The 16,840-nt window shown below is 39.2% G+C and overlaps 1 protein-coding gene across 4 annotated transcripts in view; it reads left to right on the top strand.

Annotated features, from left to right (window-relative positions):
* Positions 1 to 16,840, top strand: part of MOSPD2 (motile sperm domain containing 2) — a 69,219-nt gene that overhangs the window by 25,865 nt on the left and 26,514 nt on the right. For all 4 annotated transcript variants that reach the window (XR_005597652.1, XM_039535086.1, XM_039535068.1 and 1 more), the window contains exons 7-9: positions 149 to 187; positions 2,033 to 2,157; positions 5,236 to 5,406. Coding sequence is in view for 3 of the 4 variants with exons in the window: in XM_039535086.1 (XP_039391020.1) it covers positions 149 to 187; positions 2,033 to 2,157; positions 5,236 to 5,406 (335 nt within the window). In the remaining variant the exon portion in view is untranslated. The remainder of the gene's footprint in view (positions 1 to 148; positions 188 to 2,032; positions 2,158 to 5,235; positions 5,407 to 16,840) is intronic.

The following is a 16,840-nucleotide window of genomic DNA, read 5'->3' on the forward strand; positions in this document are numbered from 1 at the left end:
TAATTTTTTCCTAAAGAAAGTAAGCATGGAAACTGAGTGTTCCGCTTTTAATAATCCTCTAATATTAAACACTTTCTCCCTGTTTAGTTGTTAACTGAAATGAAAGATATTATATATTATCTCTTCTTCCTATTTATTGTCTTTGCAGCAAAAATAGTGATCTTTGAAATGCCATGGATAATGAATGGTAAGTTAAAGTAAACTACAAATATTTGTAATTTTCTGTAATAAATTTAAAAAGCCCTGTCCTGATATGATATTAATTCAAACATAAACTGATTTGGGGGGGGGGGGTAATAAAATGTTTTTAATGTTATTATGTGTGTATATATAGAAATGTATAACTAATGCATAGGCCAAATTCTTCTTTTAGTTAAGCACACGGTACCTTACATTTGTCAATTATTAGGGCATTGAATGCTTTAGTGTGCAGCTTCCTGGCACGTTGTGCTGTGACTCAAAGATTAAATAAATAGTCATCTTCAAAGTGCAGCTCAAGACCTGCATCCACCTCGCCACTCTCATATCTTGGAAGCCCTTGATATGCAGACTACTTCTTGAACCCTCCATTTTCATGGTTTCCTGAACCCCAATCCACTCCCAGGTCCAGACTTGCAAGGCTTAGTAAATGGTTTTCTGCTATGGCCAAATCCAAGTAGTGCATTATGCAGGTTAGGGCATATGCATGACATTGAGATAGATAAGTAGGTAGATAGATAGATATAGATATCAATCTATGCTGATGCGTGTGCACCAGTAATCAGCCTAGTCAACACACTTAGTAGACATGTTTTATTGCTCTATATTGCACGTGCGCATATAGCTATAAAAATTAACCTTTTGCTGCATGTGCACAATCCATCTCTATTAAGACTATTTTAGTTTTACATTAAGCAGGTTCAAACTGCTACCATTTAAAACAACAAACCTGCCAGAGAAATGCTTCATTCTCCCAACTTTTCTCCCACCCAAAATTGGGAACTTACCCACTTCTCCCTCCACCTTCCCTTTCCTCTCCAAAATAAATTACTGGTCTGCGATTCAAGAGGGCTAAATATTTAGTCTTTGACCTGTCACTGCTTCAGTTCATAGCCTGATGAGGTCTTGGGAAGGATGTAAGTAATCATGTTAGTGTCTGGGTCATGGAATTTGAGCTGGCTTGCTTTAGGTTCATAGAGTGCATTTCCAGCAGTCCTCAGGAGCAAATTACCATCAGAGACACACAGTCTTGTGGAAATTCTCCAGAAGCCTCACTTCTTCCCCTACTTCAGCCACCTTTGGAAAAACCGGTGTTGTACTTAGGCAGATTTGAGGATACAGTGAAGAATTCCAAACCAGCTATAGAGGATGAAGATCCTCTTTTTACTCTACTTCTTTGGGATTGTTTGTTGCTTTTTTTTTTTCTTTTACAGTGTAGCATATGTCCTGGTGCTACATTTGAACTGTGCTACTTTTTCCAGTAGGAAACCATGCCAAATCCCATTCCTCCTTTCCTTTTCAGAGATCCCTTTCACAAGCAGAGGTCCTGGCCTTTACCTAGGGTAGAGCTGCAGCATGAAGTTCAGTACACCCCTTCACAAGTCACTATGCCAAAAACAAGACTAGGTGCTTATTTTTGGTGGGCAGTACTTCAGTTACTGTTCAAGGAGCTAGTCTTCTGCAGTGAGGTGCTGGGGAAACAATGCTACAGACTGACTACTTACCAACAATAACTTTTGCCTTCACCGAACCTCTTCTCAGTTTTGGAGAATGCATCCAAATGAGGTTTCTGGGTGTAAAGGAGTACTGCTTCAGGAAGTGGGCTGGGGGTGGGGCGGGCACACAGGATATATATATCTTGATATGTGCATGTGCTCTTTGCCTAGTGGGTTGTTTTATAACGGGTAAAGAAACCCTAGCTGGACATCTAGCTATTTCACTGAATTCTGTACTTAGCCTAACATTTTATGAGCGTTTATTTACATGCTATCAATGGCAGATAAAACTGCAGTATTTGTTTCAGGCAGTTAAGTATTGTTCTTTTTTTGTCTAGCTGCTTTTAAAATTGTGAAGGGTTGGCTTGGTCCAGATGCGATAAGCATGTTGAAGTTTACAAACAAGAATGAAGTGCAGGAATACATTAGTGTAGAGTATCTGCCTGCCTACATGGGTGGAATTGTAAGTATACTGAAATTTTAAAATACCTTGTAATGATTAATATCTTCATGCAATTTTTGTGTGCATATAAATTGCACAATTACACACTGTAGTAGATCCAGCTAGCATTTTTCAGATAAGTGAGTGTGTCCATTTGATATTAATAACCTTACAAATTAACTGTTAATGATTTAAGTTCTATTAAAAATCTCAACTGATGCTTTTCAAATTTTTGTATGTTTTAAAAGAGTTTTCATAGCTCTTTTTGTAAAGTAGGAAGTAATTCTGCAGCCCTAATTTGGTGACTTCATTTTGGAAATGTTAATGGTGTGAATAGGAAAAAGGGGGTTTTTAGTGCATACAACTGCTGTTTCTCACCTCCCTCCAAAGCCATGATTGAATGAAAACCCTCCAATCCTTTCTCTGGCCTTCCACCCTTTCTAGCTCCTTCTGTTGCCCCTCATCTAAAGTGTACTTGGCAACTTCTTTAAAAGGAAGGTAAAGCCCAACTGGTTATACTGCACTCTGGTACTGTATTATTGTCAGCTTTTACACACCTCTATTTATACACATTATAGTGCAGTCTAAATGCTGATACAGGATAAGCAACTTGTGTACGGGGCATAAATTTGTCACCAAGCTAATAAAAGTAATTAATTCTGTGATTTCGTACCCTTTTCCCTTAAACTTTGTAACTTTCCTTTAATAGTTTTTTTTAAACCCAAGCAGGGTAAAAGTAATACCGCTGCCATAGAGGGAGATGGCATGATCTGTTCTCTCTGCAGAAGAGATGAAGATAGGCAATGACAATCTGCCTTCCCCTCTGCAACATATATTTGAATATTAATACACCATTAAAGAATAACACACCAGTGTGCAATCTGAGGGACCCCCTTGAGACAAGATAGCCGCTGGAATGAGGCTTGAGGGTTCTGTTCCTTGGACTCAAGGGTATGGAAGCATGAGGGACTCACTTTTTCCTAAACTCCTGTTTGGCCAGGATGTCTCTCTAGATCCTCTTCTCAGTACCTGCAAGAAACATCCAAAAGGAATCATTTCCCAAGGAGTGAGAAGCGGTAGCTAGCCAGAGATTGAAGAGGGGTAGTTGAATGTTTTCTGGGTGCTGAGGGAGATGCTGAAACAGAGTATGTAGAGAGAGGATTCTGCTGTCATCAGCTTCCCATATCTCTCTTCCCCTGGCATATGTGGGTAAAAAGGCTTGCTGCTACATAGGAATTCTGGTGGTCAGCATCAGCAGGGGTGGGGAAATCATAATGATGAGCCTTAGCATTTTATATACATTTTGAAGTCTTTCATTGTTAAAAAGCTTGGGACCTTATTTAATTGAAATCTTGATTGCAGTGTCTTTTTTAAAAATATTTTGTTAAATCATAAATAAAATACGTGCCACAGTCACAAAACAAAACAGTGGTAAGCAGTTAGTGAGGAAATCCTCTAACTTTGTATCATTTTTGTTCAGAACCATCCTACAAACTAGTTCTCTGGAAGGATCAAGGCATAACAAATTTGAACGTTTAAAATCAAGTCCTGTATTAGTCCTCGCTTCCCAGAAACTTTCTCTTTCATTGGAATTGGCTACTCTGACATGTTTAGAAGCTATTTGTTTCCACCTTTTCCAAGTCTTTGAAGCAGAACAAGAGGAACCTCTGAAACTCTTTTGAGCAGCCTGCCTTTAAGTAACTTCTAGTAACTCTTGAACCTGTGGTTCACAGGAATCTGTGCACTGGGGAAATTGACCCAAAAAATCAGTTCAACCAGTGTTAAAATTGGTTGGAGGTGCGGTGTAAGGGAAGTCCCATGACTGACCCTGTTTTTACCACCATTTGAACCAGTATGAACTTCTTAATTTCCTCAACGTAGACATGGCTTAGGTGTGTTGAACATTGTGTTTAGATTAGTAAGCTTTCCCAGCTTTCTGTTTCCTTTTTAAAAATAATCCACCATAATTAAGGCTGTTTATGTCACGGAGGTCATGGAAGTCACAGAATCTGTGACTTTCTGAGACCTCGGTGACATTCTCTGCTTCAGCCCCAGAGGCTGCAGGACTCTGGAGCTGGCAGTTAGCAGGGCCCTGGCAGGGTTCCAGCGACAGGTGACAGACTCCTGAGGGGGCCCTTCTCAGAGTTCGAGCGACATAAGGCAGCCTTCTGCAGGGAGAGGGGGACGCCTTGGGCGAGCGCTGGGGGTGCCCTGTTTTCTCTTTGGGAAGTATTGTCACCCTGCAGCTCCCAGCTGCTGAGGGGGAGGGGGAGAGGGAAAGAGAGGGGGGCAGCTTCCACTGCCGCAGGCAGAGGGGGAACCCCACAGCTCCCAGCCACCATAATGGCGGGGGAAAACACAGAGATGCAACAGCAAAAGACACAGACAGGTCACAGCTTCTGTGAATTTTTGTTTATTGTCCATGACCTGTCCCCAACTTTTACTAAAAATAACCATTACAAAATCTTAGCCTTAACTATAATCCATGTATAGTCTGTGATATGAGCTAAAAGCCTGTATTAAAATAGGTAACACACATATATAATGCTAGTTCTTTTTAAACATTAATAAATAGGCTATCTGTTTTATTTTTTACAAATCCAAATAATGGACTGTCTGCATGATTTTCTTTAAAACCAAAGCTGTTATAAAGTTGCAGAAGTACAAAAAATATCTGAAGAGCCACTGTTTTTTCTTATTTTGTTTTAAGTTTGCCTTCGTGTAATGTAGAAACAAAATTTGATTTAATTCTCCCCTGCAACTCTCCTAAGATTTTTCAATACCAAATTTCAACACAGAACAAATTCTGCAATCTCTTTGAGGATATGTAAACATTGCCACTAGCTATAAATTAATGGCTGTGTTAGATGATTATCATATTTGATTATTATAGAGGACAAAAACCAACATCAACTTTTTGCCCATGGGTCAAATGGAACTTAAAATGTATACCTGAAATATGTACAAGTGTAAAAGGACTAACTGCCTCGCCCTCTCCCCCCCCCCCACCCCCAATAGGATCTGTATTTTAATTATGCTAGTGAAATCACTTTTCCTTCCTTTTGAAACACACGTGAATTAAAGACCCTTGTATTTTAGGATACTTTCAAGTACAGTTACCCTCCATTGGTTGATGATGATTTTCAAACTCCATTATGTGAAAATGGACCTATTACTACTGAAGATGAAACTGAAAGTAAAGAGGAGGTGGAAGCAGACAGCAAGGAGGCTGGAGAATTCAGTGAAGAGCAAATTCTCAATGTGAAAAAGGTATCCATTAACTCTAAAGGCTAAGAAGGAATGAAAAATATTAAAAGTTGGACATGGTTTATTTTTTATGGCAGATTTTTTACCGTCTGTTGTAGTTGGATGTCTTTGTCACCTACAGTGAAAACCCAGTAAAACCCTAAAGACTAGCTTCCACTATCATGGATGGATTACAGTACACACACAAAAATCCAGTATCTGTTTTATTCTGGTATTGCTCCATTAAGTGTACAATGTGAAATTTTTTAAAAATATTTTAACTTTATCCCTAAAAAGTTATGTTTCTCTGGAGTTATAGTCAGTTTTTTATACTTCCCTTGGGGCAACCATTGTATTGATATATTTTTTAAATACCATATATGTAGTTTTCTCAATAGATGTTTTAATCAGCTCCTGAGGAGAGGGAATACTAAATAAACAATTGAAAATATGCTATTGAGAGCTAGTGTCTAGAGCAGTATTATGTTTTTATTTATCTTATTAGTTACACAAACTCCAGTTAATCTTGATATGGTCACAAAACAAAGTAAATCCCTGAATCCTGCAGTCTGATCTATGTGGCTTTAACCTTACACCTGTACAGAATTCATTCCAGTATCGGGGGGCAAGGAATACATAGTGGTAGCCTATGGGAAATGTAAACTTTGTCCATTAGTATTGTTCTTGAAAAATAGCTTCTGAAGTCCAAAATCTGGAATTCACTGTTGTTGCCATAAGTTCTGAATCAGAATATGAATTTACTAATTTATTGTATCATGTATGTTTTAATATTCTGAATTTTATAGTATGCAAATTTTCAGTTTGAATTAGTATTTTAATATTTTGCCATATTTTGAAATGTAGGGAGCAATTTCTTTTTTAATTAAGGTATTTTTAAAACTTGGCCAGCCAAATTAATATGGTAGAGTCCTAGAATTTAAGGCCTGAAGGAACCATTAGATCATCTACTCTGACTTCCTCTCTATCACAGGCCCTTAAATTTAGTCCAGTTATCCCTGTGTTGAGCCTAGTAACTTGTGTTTGGCTTAAAACATATCTTCCAGAAAGACATCCAGTCTTGATTTGAAGATGGCGAGAGTTGAAGAATCCACCGCTTCCCTTGGTAGATTGTGTTCCAGTGGTCAATTACCCTCATGTTAAAAATATGTGCCTAATTTCTAATTTGAATTTGTCTGGTGTCAGCTTTCAGCCATTGATTCTTGTTATGCCTTTCTCTAGTAGATTAAAATCCTTTAATACCTGACATTTTGTCCCCAATGTAATCAAGTCAACTCTATCTTCTTCTTGATAATTGAGGCTGCACTCTTTAAGTCTCTTGCTTTGTCATTTTCTCCAGCCTTCCAATCATTTTTGTGGCTCTTTTCTGCCCACTCTCTAATTTTTCAACATCCTTTTTAAAACATGGGCACTGAAACTATATGCACTATTCAAGTATTGGTCTCACAAATGCAGTATACAGAGGTAAAATTACTTCCTTACTCCTGCTTACTGTTCCATTGTTTATGTATCCAAGGATCACATTAGTCCATTTTGCCAATGCACTGGGAGGTCATGTATAGTTGCTTGTCCACTGTGACCCCTCAATCCTGTTTTGCAGAGTCACTGCTTTCCAGGACTCAGTCCCCTATTCTGTAGGTATGTCCTGCGTTCTTTATTACATTCAGATGTGTTAAATTGCATTTTGTTCAAATGGGCTGAGTTTACCAGTTGATACAGGTTGCTTGATTGTCTGACTACCTTCTCGTTATTATTTATCACTCCACCAGTCTTTGTCATCTGCATATTTTATCAGCAATGCCTTTCTATTTACTTCCAGAACATTAGTGAAAATATTGACTAGCATCAGACCTAGTACTAGGCTTTGTAGAACCCTGCTAGAAACAGACCACTACTTCCACAGCCAGTCCTTAATCCATTTCATGTATACTCTTCTGATATTTTATAATGCTCATTTTCTAGTTAGAATGTTGTATGGTACTAAATCAAATGTCTTGCAAAAGTCTATGTATAATTACATCTATGCACTTACCTTTATCAACCAAACTTGTAATCTCAAAGAATGAAATCTGGTTTGTTTGACAGGACCTGTTTTCCATAAAATCTCATTGACCGGCATTAATCATATTAATATCCTTTATCAATTATATGTCATATCAGCTTTTCTATTATTTTACTAAGGATTTATGTCAATCTAACCCACTGATAGTTATATGAGTCATTCTGCTGACCTTGTTTGAATATAGGCACTAGATTCACCACTTTTCCAATCTTCTGAAATTTCCCCAGTATTCCAAAGTTTAATAAAAAATTAACATTAGGCCAGAGATCTTCTCAGCCAACTCTTTTAGAACTCTTCAGAGCAAATTATTCGGGCCTGCTGATTTTAAAATGTTTATCCCTTGTAGATGATGTCAACATCCTCTTTGGTTACTAATGCACTGGAAATTACTTCATTATCCTCATATGATGGGAGTACATCATCCTGTTTCTTTCCAAATAAACAACAGAAATTTATTTTGAACACTTCTGTCTTTTGTGCATCATTAACAGCTTTACCATCTCCGTCTAGTAATGGACCTATACGAAAAGGGTCAGTTTGACCCCAGAATATGCAATTTTGATATTCTTTTACTTAGAAGTTATAACGTAATGGTATAAGGGAATAGCTAACTTTTGAATCATGCATTGAACCAAACCAGAGGCCTGTCCTGAGTTTCAGACCACAGTTACCTGCAGATGAATTGTGGATGTTACAGACTTGGTGTATTGTCTTCTTCCTTTTTTGTGTAACTGAGTCTTTTCAGTTACTTTCAAAGAGAAACATATGGTTGTAAGGAAGGACATCACATGGTCCTCATTTAACACCCTTAGCATTCCATTGCCTAAAGAAAGGTTAATTCACTCCTTATTACTCTCCCCACCTTTTTTTTTTATTTTTATTTTTTAATTTGTCTTAAATTCTTACTCTGACCCTTTGGAAACTCTATGATGATTAACTAATATGTTAACCAAATTGGAAAGTAAGATGTAGTCCAGCGGATGTTTAGGTTTAATCCTAAAATAAATATATTAATCCATCTCCTAAAAAGTTGCATATAAACTCAAAAAGGCTGTAATTTAAGCTCCATGGTGAGGTAAATACTGCTCCTGTTGGCTATGGAGAAGCAATAACATGATGCTACCAAGGAAGGATAAGACCATAAATGGTAGAATATCTGAACGTAAACGAACTTCCAAATTTATTTCTGGAAAAATTCCTTATGTCTGAACCAACCAGACATCCTGGGCAGTCATCTTTGTAAATTAAATACTTTCTGCTATACTTCCTTACTTTTTTTTAACATAAATGTTTTCCACCAAAGAGTCTCAGATTTTGAGATTAGAATTGCTACACAAATGTGTTCGCTATCCTGAGAACACGAACTATTGAAACCAAATAAGTCTATGGCCTTTTTGTTAAGTTTCAAGGTGATAAACTTGAATTCCTTTCTTATAATAAAACCAACTTGTATAGAATTAAGTTTGCTATAATCTTTATATTTGTAAGTAAATATTCTTATCCCTTTAGGATTATACTCAAGTTATTAGCATAAGTGATTGTAAGTATGTGAATAAATATTTCAGCACTGGGAAGGTTGTGCAAAGTTTGGGAATAGAAGTTGTGAATTAGACAATATTAGTTTTAGAAATAGATTTCTTGTTTGTTTTACTAATCTTATCAAGTACAGTGCCTAGAATAGCTAAAATATTTTAATAGTTGGAAATTAGGATATTTTATAATGAACCTGGAAGTTATTTAAAATTAGAATCAAATTGAGAATACTTTCCTACGCTTGAAAGATGGGATAAACTCTTCCCAAATTACAGCTAAGTGAAAGAAGGAAGAATAAACTTTAGAACTTCAAAATGAAGGAAAACTTCAAGAATATAGTCACCAAGTTACAACAAAATATAGGAAAATTTTATCCAGTTAAATGTTTCAAGAAGAGTTAACAACAGAGAAATAAAGCTAAATGGCTTCTCAAACAGTTCTGTTAGTATTATATTTTTAATTAATAATTCTAAATAAGAAATTAAAGAACTCCAGGAAAAGAACTACAGTAGAACCCAGAGTTATGAACACCTTGGGAGTGGAGGTTGTTCATAACGCTGAACAAAATGTTATGGTGGTTCTTTCAAAAGTTTACAACTGAATGTTGACTTAATACAGCTTTTAAACTTTAGTACACACAAGAAAAATGCTGCTTTTAACCATCTTAATTTAAATGAAATAAGCATAAAAACAGTTTCTTTACCTTGTCAAATCTTTTTTTAAACTTTTCCTTTATTTCTTTTAGTAGTTTACATTTAACACAGTTCTGTACTGTGTTTGTGCTGGGAGTATCAATAAACTGAATCCTTTTAGAGCTGGGCTAGCCCACCATTACAGCTGAATGGAATATTAATGTATGAAAAGAGATGCTAAATACAGTTGAGGAGTTTTTTGTCTTTTATCTAAGCAGTCCTGAGGGTGAGTCTTCATTGAGAAGTCCAAAAGTCCCGAACACACTCACTCCAGTCCTGATTCAGATATTTCTCCCTGCTTCCTGTGAGAAATGCTCAATTTTTGATTCCACTCTCCCAAGAGAGAGTGATTTTCTTTAACCAGAATCCTTTATGAACAAGAACTTGGGTTTTGGACCTTAAAGTCCAAAGTCCATAACTATAAGCAGCCTTGGGAAAGAGAGAGCTTTCCTAAAGAGCAAATATGCCAAGAAAAGATGATCACACCAAAATACTCCTCTGATAACAGATGGCAGGGTCTGATTTGAAAATTAAATATTTCTCTCTGAGATACCATAGGAATTTCTGTGCTTTGAAGGAAGTCAGAATTTGGTCTTGGAGAACAAAGGTATTGATTGCCTTTCCAGAATACTGAACTCTTCTGAAGTTCAGATCTTTGTTTCTTTAAATCCAGACCTTTGTGCTGATGGGATTTATATATTGAAATTTACCAAATTAATAAATTTAACTTTGGTGGATGCTACTGAAGTACTTGATTCCAAATAAATATCAAGCAAGATTACACTCGGAACAGGAAAGAAAAGAGAGAACTGAAGTAGCCTTAACATTTGAAATCTTCTAAGAACCATAGCTGGACTATTACAGGAATTAAACCTAATACCTTGTAACTGAATTGCTATAGTGTTTGATTCAATTGTCTGTTTTTCATCTAGATAGCACTGTAATTGTAGGAAGATATTATATTTGCATTTGTATATGTTCACGCTGATTTAATCATCACCTAGATTACTAAAGTTATTTTGTTGCTTAAAGAATTAATCTTGAACTCAGAATTGTCTTGCTGTGTGCTGCCTTAAAATCTGAAACTATGCTGTGTCATATCTTCGTTAATTTGTTGGTTAACTTTTGACCAGTTAAAATTAATCCCTAAATTTAAGCACCACTAAAAACTGATTGGTATACTCAAATCACTTTGTTTTGTTTTGTTTTTCCTCCACTTTATCTGACTTTCACTCGCTCCTAGCAGCTGTGATGCATCTGCAAGTGTGTATGATTACTTGCTCATTGAAGAAATCCTCAGATCTCTCCCTCTGACTGTGTGTGTGTGTGTGTGTACAAGAAAAGCGCCCTTCTAAGCTCACTTCAAACTTAATTTGTATGTGCTATAAAATCTAGAATACTTTTGTATACTGATCTTAATTGTGTTGTGTATTTCTCACTAAAGAGTTAATACACCTCTACCCCAATATAATGCTGTCCTCGTGAGCCAAAAAATCTTACTGTGTTATAGGTGAAACCACATTATATCGAACTTGCTTTGATCCGTCGGAGTGCACAGCTCCGCCTCCCTGGAGCACTGCTTTACCACATTCTATCCAAATTCATGTTATATCGGGTCACGTTATATCGGGGTAGAGGTGTAGCATGTGTGAATACCTCATGCTCCATACTCACCTCATTTCTATTTTTGTGTGGGAACTTATTACTGGTTTACCTTTTAGTTTATTTCAAATAGAAACAGCATTGTGGTATTATTACTTTACTTTTCTGCATATCAACTTTGTATCACAAATCTGGTCAGGTGCCCCTTTGCTGGCCACCCACTGGACTGCTGTGAAGGGAATCGAAACCCCTGTGTCCCTGGATCTCTGGGTGTTTTAAGCCTCCCGAATGGGAATATAGCTAGTCTCGGAATCTGTAGGCACAGACCTATCTGGCATGTTCTGAATGCTGGCACCCGCTGTTTAGGTTCCTAGCCTCTTTGAGCACATTGCTGACCCATCAGACAGTCCCATACGTAAACACACTTTCTCCGGGAACTCCACCCTAAAGGTCTGAAGCTTCTGGCTTAGTTTAACTCTCTGGAAGCAACATGGTAGTTGTAAAACATTCAGCACCCACTGACACTTTGCCCAGAGTCTAACACAGCTGCTCTTTTGCTTTAATTGTATAAACACACGAGTACAGATCCCTAAAACAATAGACTGTACACACCTTTCCCTACGCAGTTTCCTCACCGCTCCAGGGCCTTCTTTGGGTAGGCTCAGAGTACCTGTAAAGTTCAACCCTTTCCAGGAAAGAGTTTGGGTTTCCCTGCTTCATGCAGGCTGGTACGTGTTTTGGGGACTTTTCCCTAATGAAGTCTCCTTCCCCACTGTCTGTAACTTTGCTCTCTCCCATCCAGTGCTTCCTCTTCCTATCTGGTTTTCTTGGTTGCGTGTTTCCTTACTTAAACCCCTCCTGGTCACCTGGCTTCTTTCTTTTTGGGATGTAGTTGCTCTTTTTCGCATAAGTTTTGCTCCTGAAGTGCTTTCCATTTGACCTCAGGCTGTAGTGTTACGGGTGCATTTCCTGCCAGCAACAGTGGAGCCACATACAAAGAGGCATTTGTGATGGAGCAGTTTTAAAGAGGAACATTTTATAACAATTCCTGGTTGATATGATAAATTGATTGGTTCTTCAGACAAATTCACATTTCTCCCTTGTCCAAAAAATAAACAGCCCAGAGTAGAGGTACTCAAGTATTCTAGGTGTGCTCTAACACCCCATTTTTAGACAGTCTCTTTTGTTACTATTAATTTTGAACTTCATACATTCATTAAACAATTCTACTGATCACACCAAAGTACAATTACATGTGAATTTATAGGTTGGTTCCTTTCTACATCGTATAAATCTTCTCCCTCATTATGCCAGGAAAGGGATCAACAGAGGTGGAGAGTTCCTGGGACCGCCTCATCTAATTCTAGTTACTCCAACACCTCTGAGAGGTTAGGGTGGCTACAACAGGCTTTGGGTGCCTGCAGAGTGGGTCTTGGCACCACAGTGTTGCTGTGAAGAGCAGTCCCTGTCCCCTGGCAAAGTCGAATCTATGCACAGTCCCCTTCTTCACACCTCCTGGTGCTTCCCCCACCTCCCTCTGATTCTATTGCATTGTAAATGACTACACTGAAACTATAGATTAAGGGGCACTTTTCCTTCTACATGTCCCCAAGCAGTCACTTCATATTCTTTTGGGGCTTTTCCAACCCTCTGGTAGGTATCATGAATTTGGCAGTACACCCTCCATGTCCGTTTTCCCAAGGGAGTTCTGGCACACAGCACCTTTTTAGCTTTGCTTCAGTCTCTTTGCTCCCAGTGGAGTTCTGGCTGCGGCCTCTAACCCTGCCAGTGTCTCAATGCTCCCAGCATGATTCTGAGCCACAGATGCAGTGAGTACTGACTTAGTTGCCCCAGGAAGGATAGACAGCGAGCTTGCCCCCTTGGGTACTGAGTCTTACCTTGGTGGGTTTGCACTTGAGCCCTCTGGAATTATCCCTATTACATCATTACACAGAATAACACATTAAGAAAAGTCACTTCCCGTATTCCTGCAGTTGGCATCCCAGATTTGAGACTCAGGCTACAAGCACACTGAAGGGCTTCATCATACCCACATATATTTGCCTGCTAACACCTGATTAGATATGCGCTCATGTTCCTCCTCCTGGGTCCCATGAATGTGACTTGACCCTCTTCTCCTCTTTTGAACTGGTGGCATTTGTCCTGGTCAACAAGCTTCTGACCCTCTTGCTCTGTCTGCTCACTCTGATGCCAGGCCTCCAGCACCATCTCTCTCTCCTTTACAAGCAGCCTTTTCCACTCCAGCCTCCATAGCTCTGGACCTATCACCATTGCCACTGTGTCTTCTGGATCATGTGTGGCACCGTCTGCTTGGTCACCTGCATGCCCTGTAGGAGAAGGGACCCTGGTTTGGAATGTGTCCATCCTGCCTCCAGGCACGGGAGTGCAGCAGTGCCATCTGTGTCTCTTTCACAAGCAGTCTTCACTCCAGCCTCTACAGCTCTGGGCTTCTCGCCATCACCATTACATCTTATTGACCATCTTGGGAACTGTCTGTGACACCATCTCTTTGGTTACCTGCCTACCCTCTAGGAGAGGAAAAAAGGGATCTAGTCTTGGCCCTGGCTTGGAGCAGGTGCTCCATCCATCCCATGATATATGTATGCAGTGTGGCCATCAATTCCAATTTTTCTGATCAGCAGAAGCCAGACCTCACTGTGCACACAGGCTCAGAATCTGCTCCTTCCTGAGCTGTTCCCAATTCATATTTGGCAACTATTTTTACCCAAGGCAATTAAAAGATCTGCTCCTGGCTTTCAGACTAACAGCAGAAGTGAAGTCCCTTGCAAAAGTGTTTTTAAAAGCTTCTTATACTACACTAATCCCAAGCACTGCCATAGATTCTGCCATAGATCCGGTCAGACACCCCCTTGCTGGCCACCCACCAGACTACGGTGAAGGGGGTTTAATACACTGTCCCTAGATTCCAATCTTCTAGAGCCTGAATGGAGTCCAGCCACTGCCCCAATTTTGGGGTCCCTAGGCACACAGTCAGGGCACAGACCTTCCATCTGGCATTCCCTTCTGCGAGCTGGAACCCATTGCCCAGCTGTCTGCCTCTGGGCAAGTCACTGACCCTTCGGACTCTCCCATACTTAAGTACGTCCTCTCTCAAAACTCCAGCCCAAAGGTGTGAAGCATCTGGTTTAGTTTAACTCTCTTAAGAGGCAACATAGTAGTTGTAAAGCATTCAGCACACACTGGCAATTTGCCTAGTATCTAAGGCTACATCTACACTACAAGCAAGGGGTGTGGTTCTCAGCGTGTGTATGCATACTCAGGCTAGCCTCTTATGAACTAGCATGAGTATAGATAGTAGCATAGCCACGGTAGCATGGGCAGTGGAGGTACAGCTTAGCTGGGCTGAGTAAAAACCCACTTGAAGCCAGTGGGTACATACTGGGCATGGCTAACCTGTATTGCTACTGTCACTGCCCATGGTACTGTGGCTACACTACTATTTATATTCATACTAGCTCAGGGGTCGGCAACCTTTCAGAAGTGCTGTGCCGAGTCTTCATTTATTCACTCTAATTTAAGGTTTCGTGTGCCAGTAATACATTTTAACGTTTTTAGAAGGTCTCTTTCTATAAGTCTATAATATATAACTAAACTATTGTTGTATGTAAAGTAAATAAGGTTTTTAAAATGCTTAAGAAGTTTCATTTAAAATTAAATTAAAATGCAGAGCCCCCCAGAGCAGTGGCCAGGACCCGGGCAGTGTGAGTGCCACTGAAAATCAGCTCGCATGCCGCTTTTGGCACGTGTGCCATAGGTTGCCTACCCCTGCACTTAGCTCAATGATAGCTAGCATAAGTCTGCAGACGTGATCTGTGAGTCACACCCCAGCTTGTAGCGTAGCCATAGCCTAACGCAACTGCTCTTAATCATATAAAGGGCAAGAAAGTACACGTCTACAAACCAAAACACTGTACATGCCTTTCCCTTCTTCAATTTTCTCACCACTCCAGAGCATTCTTTGGGCTTGTGTCAGAGTTCCTTGGGGCTGTCTCTGTCCAGTAAAGCAGGCAGTTTCGCTGCTTCATGCAGGCGGTCACATGTTGGATGGCTTCTCCCTCAGAGAGTCCTTCCCCATTTTCTGTGACTTTGCTGTCTCCTCCTGCCCAATGCTTCATCTTGCAGTCTGACTTCTGTACGTTTGTGTTTTCTTATTTAAACTTCTCCTTCTCAGCTGCTTTCTTTGTTCTGTCTCGTGGTAGCTGCCCACTGTTTTAAAAAAAAAACACCACCACAACCCTCCCCTCAAATGAAGGAGGAAGTAGCTTTTCCCTTGGGATGCAGTTTGTCTCTTTTGCATAACTTTTGCCCCATCATTAGCCTTAAATATCTTCCTTTTGTCCTCGGTAGTGCACCTGGTGCATGTTCTGTGAGCAGTGGTGGATCCTCATAAAGTGAAGTGTTCATGATGTAGCAATTTTTTAATAAGAATATTTCATAATCCATAATGTCAAACAGAATTCAAAAGTTGGATTGATTCCCAAATTATCATGTTTTGTCCATTCTTACACTTTCTGTGTGTTTTGTCTGTGACAAAATATACCTTCACATAGAGAATCCCTCATGCAAATAAACTACAAAACACCTCATTGCACTTAACTCAAGTTTACCAAATTTTTGCTTTGCTAATTTCAGCTTTCACCTTATACGCTTCCTAAATGAACTGCTTTAGCCCCGTCACCAAATTAATCATTTAGTTCTGGGTTGTGACATTAAAGGCAAAAGTATCCACTTTGCGCTGTTGTAACAATCATGTTATATGTATGAAGTTACTGGAACCTCAGCTTCTTTCATATTGTTAAAACAACTAGGAGTCCTTGTGGCACCTTAGAGACTAACAGATTTATATGGGCATAAGCTTTCGTGGGATATAACCCACTTCATCAGATGCATGGAGTGGAAAATACAATGAGCAGGTATAAATATACAGCACATGAAAAGATGGGAGTTGCCTTACCAAGTGGGGGGGTCAGTGCTAACAAGGCCAATTCAATCAGGGTGGATGTGGCCCATTCCTAGCAGCTGACAAGGTGTGAGTATTAACAGAGGGAAAATTATTTTTTGTAGTGACCCAGCCATTCCCAGTCTTTATTCAGGCCTAATTTGATGGTGTCAAGAATTGTCAAGTCAAAAATTGTAACATTCAAAAACCAGTAGGAGAGCACTTCAATCTCTCTGGACACTCAGTAACAAACATAAGTCATCATTCTTCAACCAAAAAACAGACTTCGAGAAACTGCAGAACTGGAATTAATTTGCAAACTTGACACCATCAAATTAGGCCTGAATAAAGACCTCTTCTTGTCAACTGTTGGGAATGAGACATCATATAAAATATGTAATTTGTTAGAAGCCTGATTGTGTGCATATATTTCAAAGCCATCATACATGGTTCATTCACTGAATTACAGGGAATTCAAAAATTAACAGATTCAATAACATGTAAATTTGGCGGAATGAGCATCTTGCTATTACGTTTACTGCAGAAATATGTACATGATTGTAATGTGTG

This window comes from Mauremys reevesii, linkage group 1 (assembly GCF_016161935.1).
Source record: "Mauremys reevesii isolate NIE-2019 linkage group 1, ASM1616193v1, whole genome shotgun sequence".
NCBI lineage: Eukaryota > Metazoa > Chordata > Testudines > Geoemydidae > Mauremys > Mauremys reevesii.